The 17,242-nt window shown below is 43.4% G+C and overlaps 1 protein-coding gene across 1 annotated transcript in view; it reads left to right on the forward strand.

Annotated features, from left to right (window-relative positions):
• Window positions 1-17,242, forward strand: part of GPR156 (G protein-coupled receptor 156) — an 87,241-nt gene that overhangs the window by 64,592 nt on the left and 5,407 nt on the right. Inside the window, exons 6-9 of the mRNA XM_045785090.2 lie at window positions 3,996-4,121; window positions 5,106-5,201; window positions 8,730-8,966; window positions 14,957-15,115. Of these exons, the coding sequence (XP_045641046.2) occupies window positions 3,996-4,121; window positions 5,106-5,201; window positions 8,730-8,966; window positions 14,957-15,115 (618 nt within the window). The remainder of the gene's footprint in view (window positions 1-3,995; window positions 4,122-5,105; window positions 5,202-8,729; window positions 8,967-14,956; window positions 15,116-17,242) is intronic.

Below are 17,242 nucleotides of genomic sequence, written 5' to 3' on the forward strand. Positions count from 1 at the left end.
GGTATTGTGTGAGCTGGCCAACATCTGGAACCAGTGTGAGGGAGAACAAGATGCCCAGAGAAACTGTTGCTTGGCACAAGTGTGAGCTAAAAGTAGAGTGAGGGACAGTGATTACAGAGAAGAGTAGCAAGTAAGCAGTAATTTCCTTTACTGGAGCCCAGTTCTTTTCCATGTAGAAGGCCATTCTCTGCACTAAGAAAGGTGGGCCTGGAGCAGTGAGCAAAGAAGAGGACATCCATTCAGCAGATAGAATCAACCCTAGAAGCTATGTGGCAGCCAGATCACCTGCATTTCCCTGACATCAGATGTCATCCTGACCACATTTCCCCATTTTATCAGGTTCCCTGCCCAAACCTCAAAGTCTGATCATCAAACTCTTTGACTATAGGTCCTACCCAGACCCAATATATCACTCAATTGGAGTTTACTTCTCTGGCATGATTTTTTTTTTTTTGCAACATTATCCAGTCATTAGAATATTTATAAAAAGCTCAGCTGTGAATAACCATAATATGAAAAAAAAATTGACTAAAGGACAAGAAGTTCATCTATCCTTCTATAACACAGATTCCTTTGTAAAAAAAATGGCTTTATGGAGGCATAATTGACATGCAATGAACTGCACATATTTAAAGTGTACGATTTGACAACTTTTGCATATGTATACACCCATGAGATGTGGTGTATAATCTGCAAAGTTTCTTCATGAATCTTTGTTATCTCCCTCTCCTGTCCAATCCTTACATCCATCCCTATTCCCAGGCAACCATTGATATGCTTTCTGTCACTATAGATTAGTTTGCATTTTCCAGAATTTTGTATAAATGGAATCATGGAGTATGTACTCTTTAAAAAAAAAAAAAAGATTGATTGATTGATTGATTGATTGATTGATTTGAAAGAGAGAGGAGGAGAATACATGCATACCAGGGAAGGGGCAGAGGGAGAGAGAGAATCTTTTCACGTGGTTGTTTGCTATCCATATATCTTCTTAGGTGAAGTATCTGCTCAAATCTTTTACCCTTTTTAAAAAATTTAGTTGTTTGTTTTCTTACTATAGAGTTTTGAGAGTTCTTTTTATATTCTGGATATAAGCCCATCAGCAGATATATATAATTTGCAAAGATTTTCTTCCAAATTGTGTCCTTTCTTTTCATTCACTTAAGAGTATCTTTCAAAGAGAAGACATTTCTAATTTTGATAATGTCCAGTTTACCAATTTGTTTTTTTATGGGTCATGTTGGTATCAGCTCTAAGAAACTTTTGCCTCATCCAAGGCCTCAAAAGGTTTTCTCCTGTGCTTACTTCTTGAAGTTTTAGAGTTTTAGATTTTTTTTACATTTAAGCCTATAATCCATTTTGAGTTAATTTTAAAATATGATGTGATGTATGGATCAAAGTTAATTTTTTTACATATTGAAATGCAGTTGTTCCAGCTCCATTTATTGAAAAGTCTGTCCTCTTCACTGAATTATTTTTTACCTTTGTTGAAAATCAGTTGTCCATAGGTATGTGGATCTATTTTTGGACCTGATTCTGTCTCATTGATGTATTTGTTTATTTTGACACCAATACCATATTATCTTGATTACTGATGTTTTTCAGTGAGTATTAGTTCTCCAACTTGTCCTTCTCTTTCAATAGTGTTTTGGCTGATCTAAGTCCTTTGAATTTCCATATGAATTTTTGAGTCAGTTTGCCAATTTTTACAAATTTCTTCTGGGATTTTGATTGAGAATGTGTTGACTCCATAGATCAAATTGTGGAAGATTGACTTCTTAACAATGTTGTATCTTTTAATGCATGAATACAGTATATTTCTTCATTTACGTAGGTCTTTTCTAATATTTATCAGCAATTTTATATAGTTTTCAGTGGAGGTCTTTTACATCTTCTATCAGATTTATTCCTAAGTATTTAATTTTTATGTGATTATATGTTATTGTTTTTTATTTCACTTTCTAATTTTTTTGTTGCTAATATATAGAAATACAATTGATTTTCATATGCTGATCTTGTATGTTGTAACCTTGCTAAACTACTTATTATAGACCCATCAGATTTTTTGTAGATCCATCAGATTTTCTACATAGATGATCATATTATCTGTGAATAAAGAGTTTCCAATTTTCTGTATGATGGCACTGTCTAGAAACACTAGTACAGTCTATGGCCATACCACCCTGAACGCACCCTATCTCATCTGATCTTGGAAACAAAGCCGGGTCAGGCCTGGTTAGTAGTTGGATGGGAAACACTAGTACAATGTTCAATACAGATGCCGAGCACAGACATCCTTGAATTTTTCTTGACCTTATGGGGAAAGTATTCAGTATTTCAAAACTAAGCTATAGTTGTATTATAGATATCCTTTATCTAGTTGGGGAAGTTCCCTTCTATTCCCATTTTGCTGAGGGTTTTATTAAAGAATTGATGTTGGGATCTGTCAAATGCTTTTTCTATGTCTATTGATCATATTTTTTTTCTTTTTTAGTTTGTTCATATGGTGGAATTACATTAAATGATTTTAGAATCTCAAACCAACCCTGTTTTCTAAACTCCACTTGGTCATGATGTATTATCCTCTCCTTTTATTGTTGGACTCCTTTTCATAAGATTCTGTTTATAACTTGTATACTCATGTTCTTAAGGGATGTTGTTCTATAGCTTTCTTTTCTTATAAAATCTTTTTCTGGTTTTGGTATAGCATAATACCAGCCTTATAGAATGAATTAAGAAGCATTCCCTCCTCTTCAGAGTCTGGAGGTGTTTGTGTACAATGCTATAATTGGCATTCACATACAGTATAAGTATTTCACAGTAGTATGCTTCCATTTCCCCCTCTCCCACTCTGTGTTGTTTTCACTTCTACATATGTTATAAGACCCACACAATTTTTACTCATTTTTGTTTGAATGGTTATCTTTTGAAGATATTTAAATAATTAAAATCAACATATACTTTTCCATGAAGGTATTATTTCCTTGTATAGACCTATATTTTCATCTGGTATCATTTTTCTTTTGCTTTAAGGATATTAACATTCTCATGCAGGTGTGAGAATGCTGAATTCTTTCAGCTTTTGTTTATGTGGAAAAGTCTTTATTCCCTATTTGTTTCTGAAAGCTACTTTTGCTGGATATAGAATTACAGGTTGAGGCTTTCTTTTCTTCTTTCAGTACCTTGAAGTTTTCACTCTAGGGTCTTCTAACATGGCCTTATCTGATAAGAAATCTGATGTCATCCTTGTCTTTGTTCCTCTGCACATAATGTGCCTTCTAGCTGGTTGATTTGAAGATTTTCTTATTATCACTAGTTTTAAGCAGTTTGACGAAGCAACTGATGACTGATGTGTTTTATCTTACAGACACCATGAATCATGTAACTAGTCATGCTCTCTTCTTTTCATTGGTTGTCAACAACTCAGATCCACATTTTCCCCCAGTTCATGAGTGCTATGTACTCTCCTCATCTGACCTTTCATCCTAATTCTCCTGATTTTTTTCCTTGACATTTTTCATCCTTCCACAGAATATATTTTTTATTAGTTTTATTTCTGCTGTTACAAAAGTAATACATTGAGTCAAACGATTTGTATATGTATAAAGAAAATGCTAGTAATCTCTCTTCTACCACCCTCATCTTTCAATCCCACCCTCCAAGTTAATGGTTGTTAACAGTTTTATGTGAAAACTTTCATATCTCTCTATATGCTCATATGTGCATATCTAGAAATAATAGTGTGTTCATTTTATAAGACTCCTTAATCCTTTGTGAAAAAATAAACAAATGAAAATGTTCAATGGTGATGATGATGACATGGACATAGACACCATTGTACATCTATAGTGTATGTTTCATCTTTGATGGCTGGATGTGAAGCCTCCTGGGAGGGCTGACCCTGGAACCTTTAGCTCAGAGCACATAGTGTTCTCCAGCCCCTGTGTCGTACAGCCAGCAAGCCAAGGAAAGTTATGACCTTGACTCTTTTGCAGATAATCAAAGACCTGCAGCTACTGGGGTTGGTGGCAGCCCTGGTGATAGCTGATGTGATCCTGCTTGTGACGTGGGTGCTGACTGATCCCATCCAGTGCCTCCAGATTCTTGGTGTCAGTATGACGGTGAGGGGCCCAATCCCTGGATAATCTACTTCCCAAACTTGGAGGACTGGCTTCTGTGGTCATTCTCTCAGCAGCACTTGCTCTGCGGTCATCCTCCCAAAAAGAAGATAAATGACCCCAAAAGGAGGGAGAGTCGGGAGCTGTGGCTTTGGTGAATGCCTTGCCCTTGTCTGCAGGGTGTGCTACCACGGCCACTGCCCCTGCTCCACATGTCTTCCAGCAGCATCCACTGAGATGTCAGCACACCAGAACTGCCCGGCGGTTATCTCCACTTTCACATGATCAATAATGAGAACTTTCAGCCACAGGAAGTTGACTTCCCCTAGTTATTGAGAAGTAAAAGGGGTATTTTGAGGTGGTCTTTGGAGTCAGTCAGCCCTCATTCAAATCCCACTTACCAGCCATGTGACCTTGGGAGAGTGATTTAAACCTCTTGCAGTGTCGGTTTCCTCACAGGTAAATTGGCGATGATAGTGCTTCCTATTTCCTAGGGTTGTGGCGAAGATGAAGGGAAACAATACAGGGAAAGGGTTCAACTGTGCCTAGTACATAGTGTTCAATTAATGGGAAGTATTGTAAGTCTCCAGCCTCACAAGGGGCTGAAGAATACAGTGGAAACTTGACTTTGCTGATTTAGTATTTACAGTTTCAACTGTTAACAAATAGCAGAAACAAGATGTGAAATAATTCATAATTTTGCTGATACACTAATTTGAGTCACTGTGGTAGCAAAGCACATAACTGGGGAGTAAGCCCCGCCACCACCGAGCATCCACATGTTAGCCGGACTTTATCACCTTTCCCTTTAACTCACAGTCACATCCATTTGGATTACAATGGAGTCACCTACATGTTATAGTTTTTACCTATTAAGGGGGAAATCACCTGCTGAAGAAAAGTTCACACTCCAGATGTCCCCAACGATCTCCTGTGCATTCCTGAGAATTGTGGGTTTCCTCAGTGTTGACTCTGTGTCCCTTTTAGGTGTCAGGGAGAGATGTGTCCTGCTCTCTGACCAGCTCACACTTCTGTGCTTCCCGGTACTCTGATGTCTGGATTGCTCTTGTTTTGGTGTGCAAGGTTGGTAACCACATCTCTTTGGAATATAATCTATCTGTCACCAACAAAATAGCCATGGAAAGGGAATTAGAGGAATTAATGAGGTGATTTCTGCAAAGAATCTTGAAATTAGAGGAAACCTCTGTTGATGCATAAATCTTAAAGTTATGACCCTTATTATTTCTCTACTCTTTATTTGTCTTGGGGGTCACTTTTCCAACTCTTTGGACCCCCTCATTCAGTTTTCCTCTAAATCATGTGAAATTCACCCACTCTTTCTCCCATTTCTTGGTCTGATTTTTTGATTGATTTGGCAATACTGGCTTTCTCTCCAACTCCCTGCAAGGGGGATTATGCAGAGACATTTTATCCAGCTTTATTTGTTGTCTTGAGTGCCCTGATTACCCTCCTTGTGTTTTTCTTCAAGATTTGGGTCAAGGTATCCTACTGCCTTCCACCAACCTTTCTCACTCTGGCCCTTAGAGAGACGGCAACATCCATGGTGTCCTTTGAGTGGTTCCAGCTGCCTCAAAGTGTCCCCATACTGCCCTGAATCCCCCACAATTAGCTTCATTTGTCTCTGTTAGATGGCAAAAGTAGGATATTATTTCTAGCAGGTACAGGATACCTATACAGGGCACTAAAGGAGGTTCTTAGAACCAACTATCCTATTAGCTGGTTTTAAGCAAGGAAAAACAGAAAATCTGGCTGTGAGGGGTATAGGGCAGGCCAATTTCACTCAGGCAAACCCTGAGTGGTAAGAGACTACCTATTGATTCTCAGGACAGAGAAGCCTGGTTGACTGATGGCTGGCAGAGGAGAAGGAATTTTTGTAGAAATATACGGTCTTTAAAGGTAAACTTTACTCATTTTACCACTAGGAAAGTGTTCAAGTGGTTGCTTGTTGGAAATGGGGCTGGGATAAGGAAATGTTGCTTTTTTACTATGTGCATTATATTACTTTGATAGAAATGTTTTTAAGAGAGAACACTGGCCAGTAAACAGCTCTTAATCTCTAGTTTCTTGCTAACAGTTAAGAAAATGAACTTCAGAATATGACAGAACAGGGTTTGAGTTCTGATTCAGCCCCTTCTTAGCTGACCCTGGGCCTCATTTAACCTCTCTGAGCCTGGGTTCCCTCAGACGTAAAATGGGGATGATAACATCCTCTCAGAACTGTTCTAAATTTCAAAAGAGATAGTGCATGATCAGAATTTTCAACCACTCCTGGCCCATGGGAAGAGCTCAATAAATGTGAGATATTATTATTATTAATCTCCCACTGCCTCCTGGACAGTTCGATTTCTTTTTTTTTTTTTAAAGATTTTATATATTTATTCGACAGAGATAGAGACAGCCAGCGAGAGAGGGAACACAAGCAGGGGGAGTGGGAGAGGAAGAAGCAGGCTCATAGCGGAAGAGCCTGATGTGGGGCTCGATCCCAGAACGCTGGGATCACGCCCTGAGCCGAAGGCAGACGCTTAACCGCTGTGCCACCCAGGCGCCCCTGGACAGTTCGATTTCTTGAGCCCTATAGAAAAACATGTCCTCCCCAGGACAGAAACTCAGCACTTCGCCCATAGCAGCTCACTTTGTGACTCAAGTTGATTTATTTTCTCCATTGCCTTTTATATAATCCCATTTCCATTTTATTTCACTGTAATATCTTTCTGAAGAACGAAGAAAGAAAAAGGGAAAAGAGTGCTAAGCATCAGGAAACTGACTGAGCCAGCCTTTCATGGGCTCCCTGGTCAAAGAGCAGTTCCTGAGGATGACTTAAATCTTCACATTAATTTCCAGGACCCCCCCACCCGAGCCTGGCAACAAGCCCTACCCCACACTTCTCAGCAGTGAATGCCAATGACATACAAGTATTAGATATGATTTACTCAAACACAAGTCATGGATGTAGAGAGACTTTATTCATACGTAGTTCCCTTTTGGCAAGAGTTTTAATGGAGTTAAAGCATTTTAAAAGAATGAGATGTGAACATTTCAAAATCATAAAATTAATTTCATTTACTTAAAAATTTTTTTTAAATTTAATTTACTTTTGATTAAATTACTAGGGATCCAGTCTGCCAGATGCCACCTGATGGTGTCAATTACCCCAAACTCAAGCCTCACTGGCCTGACTTGTGTATCTTCTAGTCATTGAAGATCTCAGGGTGGCCACCTTTGGCCCTCAGGCCCCTCCTGGGACACTGGGCATTAGGGGCGCCCAGAAGGCATCCCTGCCATGCTGACTCCTCCACTGTAGGCACAGCCAGTGCTCCAAAAATTATCTTTAGGGCTGTCCTTGCAGATGGAGTTGGGCAGATCGTATGATTTAGAGTAACTGGCAGGTACCCTGCTGATCCCTGGCCTTGCTTTCATTATTAGTTCTCCCTCTGAATATCTATACTTCCCACTCCCACTTCAGTCCTCATGGCATCTTCACATTCTGTATGACAAAACATGGACATTTGTGTGCTTGCCTTAAATCTCCCAACCAGACTGAGCTTCTTGAGAGCCAGAACCATGACTTACTCTTTGTAACACCTTTGCCTACCCTGCACCTAACACATACTTTGTACATAGTCAGACGAACATATGTTAAATCTATACATTATGTATTATTGATTACAGCTTTGATTTCTTTGATTTCAGTGCAGCTCCGTCTAAGAGAGGCAGCACTTTAAAGTGCTGTGAGTAATTTTCTCTGTAATTCAAGTGAGAAATCTGAGAGCAGTTTTATATTCATGGGAAAGAGGAAAGAATAGGGCACCGGGTTCCCGGTCGTGGGGGCAGGGAATGTCACACAGAGGATGAAGGGTATAGATGAAGCCTTTATTGCCTGTGCCTGCTCCACAGTCTTGCTTAGGTCCCAGCCTGCCTTTGTTCTCTTTTTCCATCTCCCATAAACACCCACTGGCACGGAGCCGCTGCTAGCCTATAGAGATCCTTTGTGTAAATTAGAAAAAGGCATCCCTTCTAGACAGATGCAGTCTTGCAGGTGCAGGGCTTGGCAAGCAGATGGTGCCTTTGGGAAAATTAGGGAGAAAAAAAAGAAAAAAGCCCATTCCTCAGGGCGCTGCCCCTGCCGCGGCACATGGCTTGACAAGCAGACCACAGGCTGTTTCCACTTATACGTGCCCCTCAGCTCCACGTAGTGCAAAACCACACAGTGGGTGTGGTAGTCCTTACCACCAACAGCATGGCATTGCCAATGCCTTCTGAGGGCCCAACAGCCTGTCCTGTAGACCTCCTACCCACCTACACCATCCTGTCCTAGTAGAGTCCTGTCTGATGGCTGACTTGCTAACCTCCAATGAGGTAATTCCCAGGGAAGGAAAGGAAAATAACATTTATTTAGCACCTACTAGATATAGGGGCTGCCCTTAGGGTCTTCCCATGTGCTATCTTAGTACATCTTCATAACAACCTTTTAGGGTGGGTCTTATTATCCCTATTTTAAAGGTGAGGAAATTGGTCCCAACCCTACCGCTCTTCAAGACCGAGCCCGTTGTTACACTTCTCTCAGCCCCTGGTTCTCTTCTCTATCTCCAGGGCCTGCTGCTGCTATATGGTGCCTACCTGGCTGGCCTGACTGACCACGTCAGCTCTCCTCCTGTGAATCAGTCTTTAACCATCATGGTTGGGGTCAACCTTGTAGTAGTGGCTGCTGGGCTTCTCTTCGTGGTCACCCGATACTTGCACTCCTGGCCCAACCTGGTCTTTGGACTCACATCTGGAGGTATCTTTGTTTGCACAACCACGATCAACTGCTTCATCTTTGTTCCCCAGGTATGCTCTCGGGAGAAATTGGCAGGCTAGTCCTCATTGTCATTCCAGAGGCTTCCCTGGACATGATAAACTGCTCACTGTTTTCTACTGAGACTTTTGGGTACCATTTATTGGAGAGTCAGAAGGAAGGCAAGTTCCTCATGAGTGGGCTCTCTCTGTTCTTCCCTCCTTGCTTCTCTGAAGAGGACAGCTCTGCTCCCCGTCAGCAAGGAGGGCAGGCCAGGGTGACTGAGCAGGCACAGAAGCATGTTTCCACCTGTGGAGGGCTGCCTCATGACCAGCTTTTCCACCTACCCTCCCTTCGGCTTCACGCATCCCCTGTACCCCCATCTCCTTGATAATGTTATCCTTTCCCTAGCCTGGGAGTAAGGAACTTCTTTCTTTCCTATTTGAGATTGCAGATTCACAGAGAAAAACTCATTCAGAAATTTGTGCAATTTAAAATGTTTTTTCTTTCTTTTCATTAGAAGAAAATATAGAACATTTCTTTTTACAATAAGGAGAAATAAAAACTAAATAAAAATGTGTTTCACACTATGGGGATTAAGAAAAAAAAATCAAATGAGGGAGGAAGATAGAAGCAGAAATATCCAGACAGCAAAGAGAAAGAAAGGGAGTCAGGGAAAGGAGAAGGAATCCATGGGCTCTGAAAGTGTTGTTAAATTATTCATGTAATGCCCTAGGGTACCACTGAGCCACATATATCTGAGTTAATGAACTTGGCATTAGGCTTCTGTCCTGTTTCCCTTCTAGATCTCTTTCTCTCCCCCCCCCGAGGCCTCCCTCATCCCTCTACCCCCTCTAGACTCCATCTTGATTCCCTTTGCAGCTTGACGTTGACTATGAATGACTTCACAAGGGAGCTAACTAATAATTAAAGTGTTGGCTGAGGGAGGGTTATGACTGCACTTTGGGGCACGATGCTGTGACACAGGCAAAGGCCTTTACTCTTCTTCCCTTTCATAAATTCTCATTAAAATATTCTACAGAATGAACAAATATGGAAAAATCTGTAGCAGCAGCACTAAAATCCATGGATAGGTATTGCATCTCTGCTAGAAACTAGAGGAATCTCTATGTTATAAGAACTAGATGGAAGGAAGTCATGAGAGCTGAGGCTTATTTGTTTGGGGTATAGCAGAAAAGGGCTGTTCCTCCCTTTTCCAGAGAGGAGTGGGCAGGGGAGTGGGCGGGGGCCTTTTGTGTGGCCCACCCCTTAGGCTCTGTGGCCAATGTTGTTGATTGGTAACCCACCCATCTGTTGCTAACCCCTTTCTTCCTTGTTCCTCTTCACTACATAGGCTGAAAGAACTCAACACTTGCTTTATCAAGCTCCCTTATAGCTAGTGGTGCCCATGTGATACCGTTTTGAACACTAAAGGTTTCCTGGAAGGCTTATGAGAAAGCTTTTGCTTTCCTAAAAAAAAACTAGAGGTGTGGCTGGCATCACCTATTCTATGTTTGTGATGCCTGGAGCTATGGGAGCCATCTTGTGACCACAAGTGAAAAACAAAGCGAGTATATTTACTGTACTAGGAAACAATAGCTCTTCTCATGTAAGACTACAAATTGAGGAGGAAAGGACCTATGAAGAGATTCAGCAGCTTACAAGAATAGGACCACAAACTTCTGAAGATTTGGAGAAGCTGCCTTCCTCTGAAGTAAATTAGTTTTTAGAAGAGATCTGACTTGTCTTGTCAATAGGATTCAAAGGATATTGCCTCTCTTCAACTCAAGTGAACCATCATGAAAAGGACATAATCGTAGATCATGAAATACTGAATAAGGATGAAAAATATTGTGTTAAACTTAAAACCCCAATAAAAGCATCGAATAGGCAATTGGACATGGCAAAATACTGAATTAGTGAGTTAATTCAAGGAAACAGAAAACAAGGAGACGGATAAAAAATGAGACTAGTCAAGAAAATATGGAGAACAGATCTAGGATACAATTTAGAGCTAATAAGAGTCTCTGAAAGACAACAAGATAATTTGGGGCAGAAGTAGTCACCTAGGAACTATTAGAGGAAAGCCTTCCTGACCTAAACAAGACCTGTATCTGAAAATTGAGTGAATCTGCAACCTCCATGATGTGGCCCTACTTGTAACTTCCCCCTCCACACCCACCTCTGTCCCTTTCACATCCTGAGCCTCAGACGGAAGACTCCCACTGTCCTTGGCGTTTGAATCCTCAGTGGTAATATAGCTTTGCTCCCATCTATACACAGACATAAACATGCAGGGCAAAGTGCAGCTTGGAATCTCACTTGCAGGTTTGACCTCAGCAACAAGCACTTGGGATTGTTGAAGTGGGAGTAAAAATGGAAAAATTAAGGGGTACAGGAACTGGGTGGACAGACAGTGTGGGTCTTTCTCTTTCCTTCTCTCTGACTCACGCCCCCTTTTCTTCCTAGCCATCTTGAGCTTCCATTCTCTTACTCTGTCTTTCCTCTTCTATTTTCTGTCTCATGCTTTTTCTCCTCTTGAACTGACCATAATCTAAAACCAAAAAAGATATGTTATAGTTTATTGTAGTTTAGGTTTCGGGGGGTAAATGCTATTTCAAAATATAAAAGTAACTGAGGCTTGTCAGTTTTTTGTATGCCTCTGAATTGATTTTCCTCTCTGGCTCAGTGGCCTTTGGTAGAAGAAAGATTCTCCCTGTGAGACCTGCACTGTGTCTTCCAGGAAAATAGGACAGCTGAACAAATTTGGAAAGGTGTGTGGGGAGAGCTGTATGGGGAGGGGAGGCAGCAGGAGGTGGACTGCCTGCCTTCTTGTGGCTAAGCCTTCAGACTGGACTGATGGGAGGGGCTAATGAAAGCAGAGGCACAGATACATCAAGGGCGGCTAGGTGGCGCTAGAAAGCTGAGTGAAATGGCTGACATTACTGAAGAGGCAAGTGGGCCAAGCAGCACTCTACTCAGGCCCTCAGGAAATGCCTAAGTGTTTATGCCAAACACTGAGGTCATCACCAGCAATGAGCCAGCCTCTGCTTTTGTGACCTGAACGTGACCCATCTCTATACACATCCTCCCTCCATCCCTCTCGCTCTGAGAGGCAGGTGGGTTCTGAGATAGGACATGGTTTTTTCTTCTGAATTCCCCAAGTGTTTCATCTGTTCCTTCATAAAGGTGTTAAGGGATTTCTACTCTGCCTTATATTATCTGTATACGTCGCAGTGCTCCCTAGCTTTCTAGAGGAAGGCTTCCTTCATTTGTTCTTGTATCTCTCCATCACTTATTAACTGCAGGAAACATGTAGTTCAACACAACGGCCCCACCTCCAAGTCTAGTAGGGAGCAGATGTGAAAGGAATTATAACACGTGCCTTAAGTGTCTGAGGAAGGCATGTTACCTAATGTTGAGGAAGGTGTGCCTCAGGCCGTCTGTGAACTCAGTGACACCTTCTCAGAAAATGAGGTGTTTGGGCCCAGTCTTGAGGAAGGAATAACAGTTCACTGAGCAGGTGGGGAAGGACAGTGGGTGGCATTTTCAATGGGGGAGCACCATGACCAGAGGCAGCCATATAGGAGACAGAACAGGGTATGTTTGGAGCACCATAACATTTGTGCGCTTTGCACTTTCTGAAGTACAAGCTGAAGCAAGGGGAGAGTGGCAGGAGGTGAGAGAAACACACAGGGTGAACTTCTGAAGGCCCTGGTTACCTGGTAGAGATTGAGAGTCAGTCCCACTGTGTTAGCACCCTATTGCTGCTGTAACAAATTACCACAAACCAAGTAGCTTAAAACAATACACATTTATTATTTTACAGCCCTGGAGGTCAGACATCTGAAATGGGCCTTATTTGACTAAAATCAAGATGTCACTAGGTGTGTGTTCCTTCTGGAGGGTCTAGGGGAGAATGTGTTTCCACGCCTTTCCCAGCTTCTGGAGGCTGCTTTCATTGTTTCCCTCATGGCTTCTTCCTCCATCTTCAGAGCCAGCAGTGTGGTATCTTCATCTCTCTCTCTTTCAGACCTCTGCTTCCACTGTCAACATTCCTTCTCGCTCTCCTGCCTTCCTCTTTTAAGGATTCTTGCGATGACATTGGCCTTGCCCAGATAATCGAGAACAGTTTCCCCTTCTCAAAATCCTTAACTCAGTCACATTTATAGACTCCCTTTCACCGTGTGCGGTAACAGATTCACAAGTTCCAGAGATTAGAAGGGGAAGAACATCTTTGGGGAAACATTATTCATCCTACGACACCCACGTAGCCCAGAGGCTGAGAAAACAAGAAAATGCTTGCCTTCTGGAGGAAGCGCCATGGAGAAGTCCTGAAATTGTGACCTGGGGGTCGTTTATTGCCATGGTCCAGAAAGCCAGAAGAGTCAAGTCTTTAAGACCAGGATCCCCACAAAGGGGAGGAGGAGGATTTAGTCAAGGGACACCCTGGCTCTGCCCTCCAGCTTAGGGCGAGGCAGCCCAGTAGCCCCGGTGGTGCCCTAACATCAATATTGAGCAGTTCTTCCAGCAGCCCTGCAGAGAGGGCTCAGACTGGGGGTGCTGGGAGAGAAAGGAAAAGCTATACTGCTATGGAAACGAGGGGCCCTGGGAGGGAACAGACACACTGCAACACTGCTAGGGTGAGTGCTAGGACACTGGGGGTCCATCCACTGAAGACCACAGAGTGACCCTGCGGTGCCAGGCTCCTAACTCCTGAGTCGCCAGCTGAGCGGATGGCCCCCTGGGGAAGGGGACTTCGAGAAGGGTATCCAGAGGGGACGGTCCTAGCCGGACCCAGCACAGATCACCCAGACTCCTGGTACCATAAAGGACTCATGCTGAGTCAACAGAGGACCCAGGAGGTCTTGGGTGAGAATGTATTGCAGTCGGTGGTGGGAATTTAGAATCTTATCAGCTTTACCAAATTTGGGTTACACTCCATAGTCAGAGCTTAATAAATGTTTGACTAGTAAGCAAATAAATTCCAGGATCCCTGTGAGGCTCCCCACAGACCCCTCAGCATCCTACCTAGAGCCAGTGTACCTCACTAGCACTCCTGATGATGAGAATTCCTTAAGAGAGAAGGACACGTGTCCAGCACTGCCGCTGCCCCCACCCCTGGCCTTCGCATTACTGGCATTCGCCACATGGAGACAATATCCCAAAGGCCCAGGAACATGCCCCTGCTTGTGAATGTTCTATATTCCATTCCATTCTTACGAAATTAAACCAGCCTAAGCTTCCACAGATTATTTTTCAAAACCAGTTTCTACTGAAAAACCCTCTGTAGGACCCCCCACAGTTACCAGGCTCTGTCTTCATCAGCCGTGCTGAGGAGATGTGGTGTGGCACAGGGCCCTGGTGACAGCTGGGGCTGTGCTGCTAACTAGCTGTGGGGCTTTGAAAGGTCATACTCCTTCTGAGTCTTTCCTCATTTGTCACGTAAAAAGGACAGTCAGCTCTCAGACCTAATGTTCTGTCATTTCTATCGATCTTTATTGACATTTGTGGTTTTCTATGTGTCCGAGACTTGATTATTGATTTGGGTTAGAAGTCCTCCGGCAAGGACTGGGCTTTCAGTAGCAGTAAGCACACCATTACTCCACAAATGGGAATAATTAAGAACAGCAACTTACAGCTAAAAGCAGTTTCATTTGAAACATACAATGTTTAGATTGCTTCACCCTGTGAGAGCTCCTAAACTCTGGCTTGAGAATATGGCTCTAGAAGCATACTTCAGCTCTGGTTCTCCTTGTCCAGCCATGGGTAGGTAGAGGGGTCAAGCTAAGATTATTCTATCTTATCTCCCTGTCATCTTCTTCCTTTGGCATTTTTTAAACTAAGAATGACCTTAACCTTCTCTATACCTTCTGTCACTGCTGTTTATGAACTTCCCAGAGTAAAGTACATTTTGAGGAGAGAATAGTTTATATGTGTGTATCTGTGACTCTGTCATTCCTTAATATTTTTGAAAAAGAGCGAGAGAATGTGTTTCTGGGAGTCTAATTAAATAAATAACATGTGTTCTTTTATCTAACAGCTGAAGCAGTGGAAGGCATTTGAAGAGGAAAACCAAACAACCCGACGCATGGCCAAATATTTCAGCACTCCCAGCAAAAGCTTCCATACCCCGTATGGTGAGGAGCAGAATTGCCACGCTGGAGGAGAGAGAAACTCCATGGACAGACTCCTCACAGAAGTAAGCTAGACCCCTGCCTGGTGGATTCTCTGTCAGCAAGAACTCCAGTCATGCAGTGGTAGACCCCAGATGTCTCATGGCTAACATTCTTTCTTATTCTTCCATTCCCCCACTTCTTAGCCACTCCCACTTCTCTCAGCCCTGGGCAAAAAGGGTCAGCATTTCTCCAGGGACCCTCCCATTGCTGACCTCACGCACTGCATTCATTCACTGGCCACGTGTGTACTAGGCATTATGCAAAGTGCTGATGAACAAAACAAATACAGTCCTTACCTCACGGAGCCCACAGTCTACTGGAGGAAATAGATGTTGGTCAAGTAAATGTATAATTCTAAACTGTGGTAAGAATTATGAAGGAAGGGGCGCCTAGGTGGCTCAGTCAGTCAAGCGTCTGCCTTTGGCTCAGGTCATGATCCCAGGGTCCTGGGATCGAGCCCCCCCCCATTGGGCTCCCTGCTCAGCAGGGAGTCTGCTTCTCCCGCTCCCTCTGCCCCTCCCCCCTCACTTGTGTGTGTGCGTGCGCGTGCTCTCTCTCTCACAAAAATAAATAAAATCTTAAAAAAAAAGAATTATGAAGGAAGAAATCAGTGTGGTAAGACAGAATAATGGGTAGTGAAGGCGAGAATGGTCAGAAAAGACTCTCTGAGCTGAGAGCTGAAGGTTAAGTACAAATTGACCAGGTGCAGGGAAAAGCATTCCAAGCAGGGGGAACAGTGTTGTAAAGCCCTTGAGCAGTAGTGGATCCTAGCTTCTTATGTATGATATATTGTCTTTACTTAAAGTAGTGCGCTCATTTCCAAGATCTTACGGGGCCCATTCTTGTCCTTTCCAGGTTTGAACTAGAGATTTCAATCATCCTACCAACCCAGAAAGTGTCCAAAATGGGGTGGAGGGCTTAATACGGCCTCTGAAGATCATAGTAGTGCCAGGGGAGAACTGGGCCAACCTCAAGCCCCTTTTTCTTCTGTTCTTGAGCCAGAGTTGGCACCTGTCCCAGAGTTGGGCAGTGTGCTGTGGGCTCGAAGAAAGCACCTGGAAAAGCTTCAGGCTGCACTGCCTCAGAAAGGAGACACAGGATTCAGAGGAATCAGTTTTTCACACTAACTAAATTATATTTCATTCTTTTTCAGTACAGAACACACCTGAGTAGGTGCTATGTGGGAAACTGCACTTGTTTGAAACTGTCCTGACACCTGGGTATCAGTTGTCCCTATGCGAGACAATGGTGTGGTGGGGACCTACGGGACACAACCAGGGAAGGGATTAACTGCCCCAGGCCCCCACTGCCTGTGCTCCTCTATTCCCTCACACCACACCCTCCGTCTGGAGCTGTTTAATCCACCGGAGTAATATTTCTCCATTTCTTTACTATTCATGAAGCGTTCAGGACCTGATTTCAAAGCCAGATTTCTTCCTACCTGTCAAGAGAGTAAGTTGCATTGCCTTTGATACTCGGTGAAGTCTTCAAAGAAGTATTTTTTTTTTCCAGCTGAACAGAAGGCTGGAAACTTGGCGAGAACAGCCAGGATGGTTTTTATTCACAATCAGCTAATGCTGGAACAGCCAAGTGGCCTGACTCTTTAGCCTTATGGTAATTTGTGACGTGCTTTTTGTATTTCTGCCACGCTACCCTGTTTCCCACGCAGTAACTGAATCTGCTCTATCCAAAAAGATGCTTTGAGTCTGCGGAGGAAGGGCCCTAATAGAGAGCAGATGCAAAGGCAGTAAATCCTGGCCTCCTCCCGGTGCCCTACACCTGGAACATCTTTCCCAGAACAGGCCTGAGAACAAGCAGCCTGTCCTGGGCTCCTCCACAGGCCTAGAGAGCTTCCCGTATCTGAGTCTCCAGTACCAGCACTGCCTGGCACATAAACACAAGTAGCCCTCCTGCTTCCATCTGTGCACAGCCCCTGACTCCAGCTCCTCCGTTGCAGGTCCCTTCATGCAGCCCCTTCCACAGCCCCTCTGTCTCCTCTGACTTGCAGTCCATCTTCTTACTCTCACCCCGCTTGACCCTCTGGCCAGAGGTCCCCCAGAGGCTGTTTGAGCAGCATGCATCACTGACTCACCAGGCTGTGGGAAGGCCAGCAGGCAGAACCTTCCCAGAGGTTGAAGACCTGTACACTC

Source organism: Ursus americanus, chromosome 4 (assembly GCF_024610735.1).
Source record: "Ursus americanus isolate L20-20 chromosome 4, mUrsAme1.1.p, whole genome shotgun sequence".
NCBI classification, from domain to species: Eukaryota; Metazoa; Chordata; class Mammalia; order Carnivora; family Ursidae; genus Ursus; species Ursus americanus.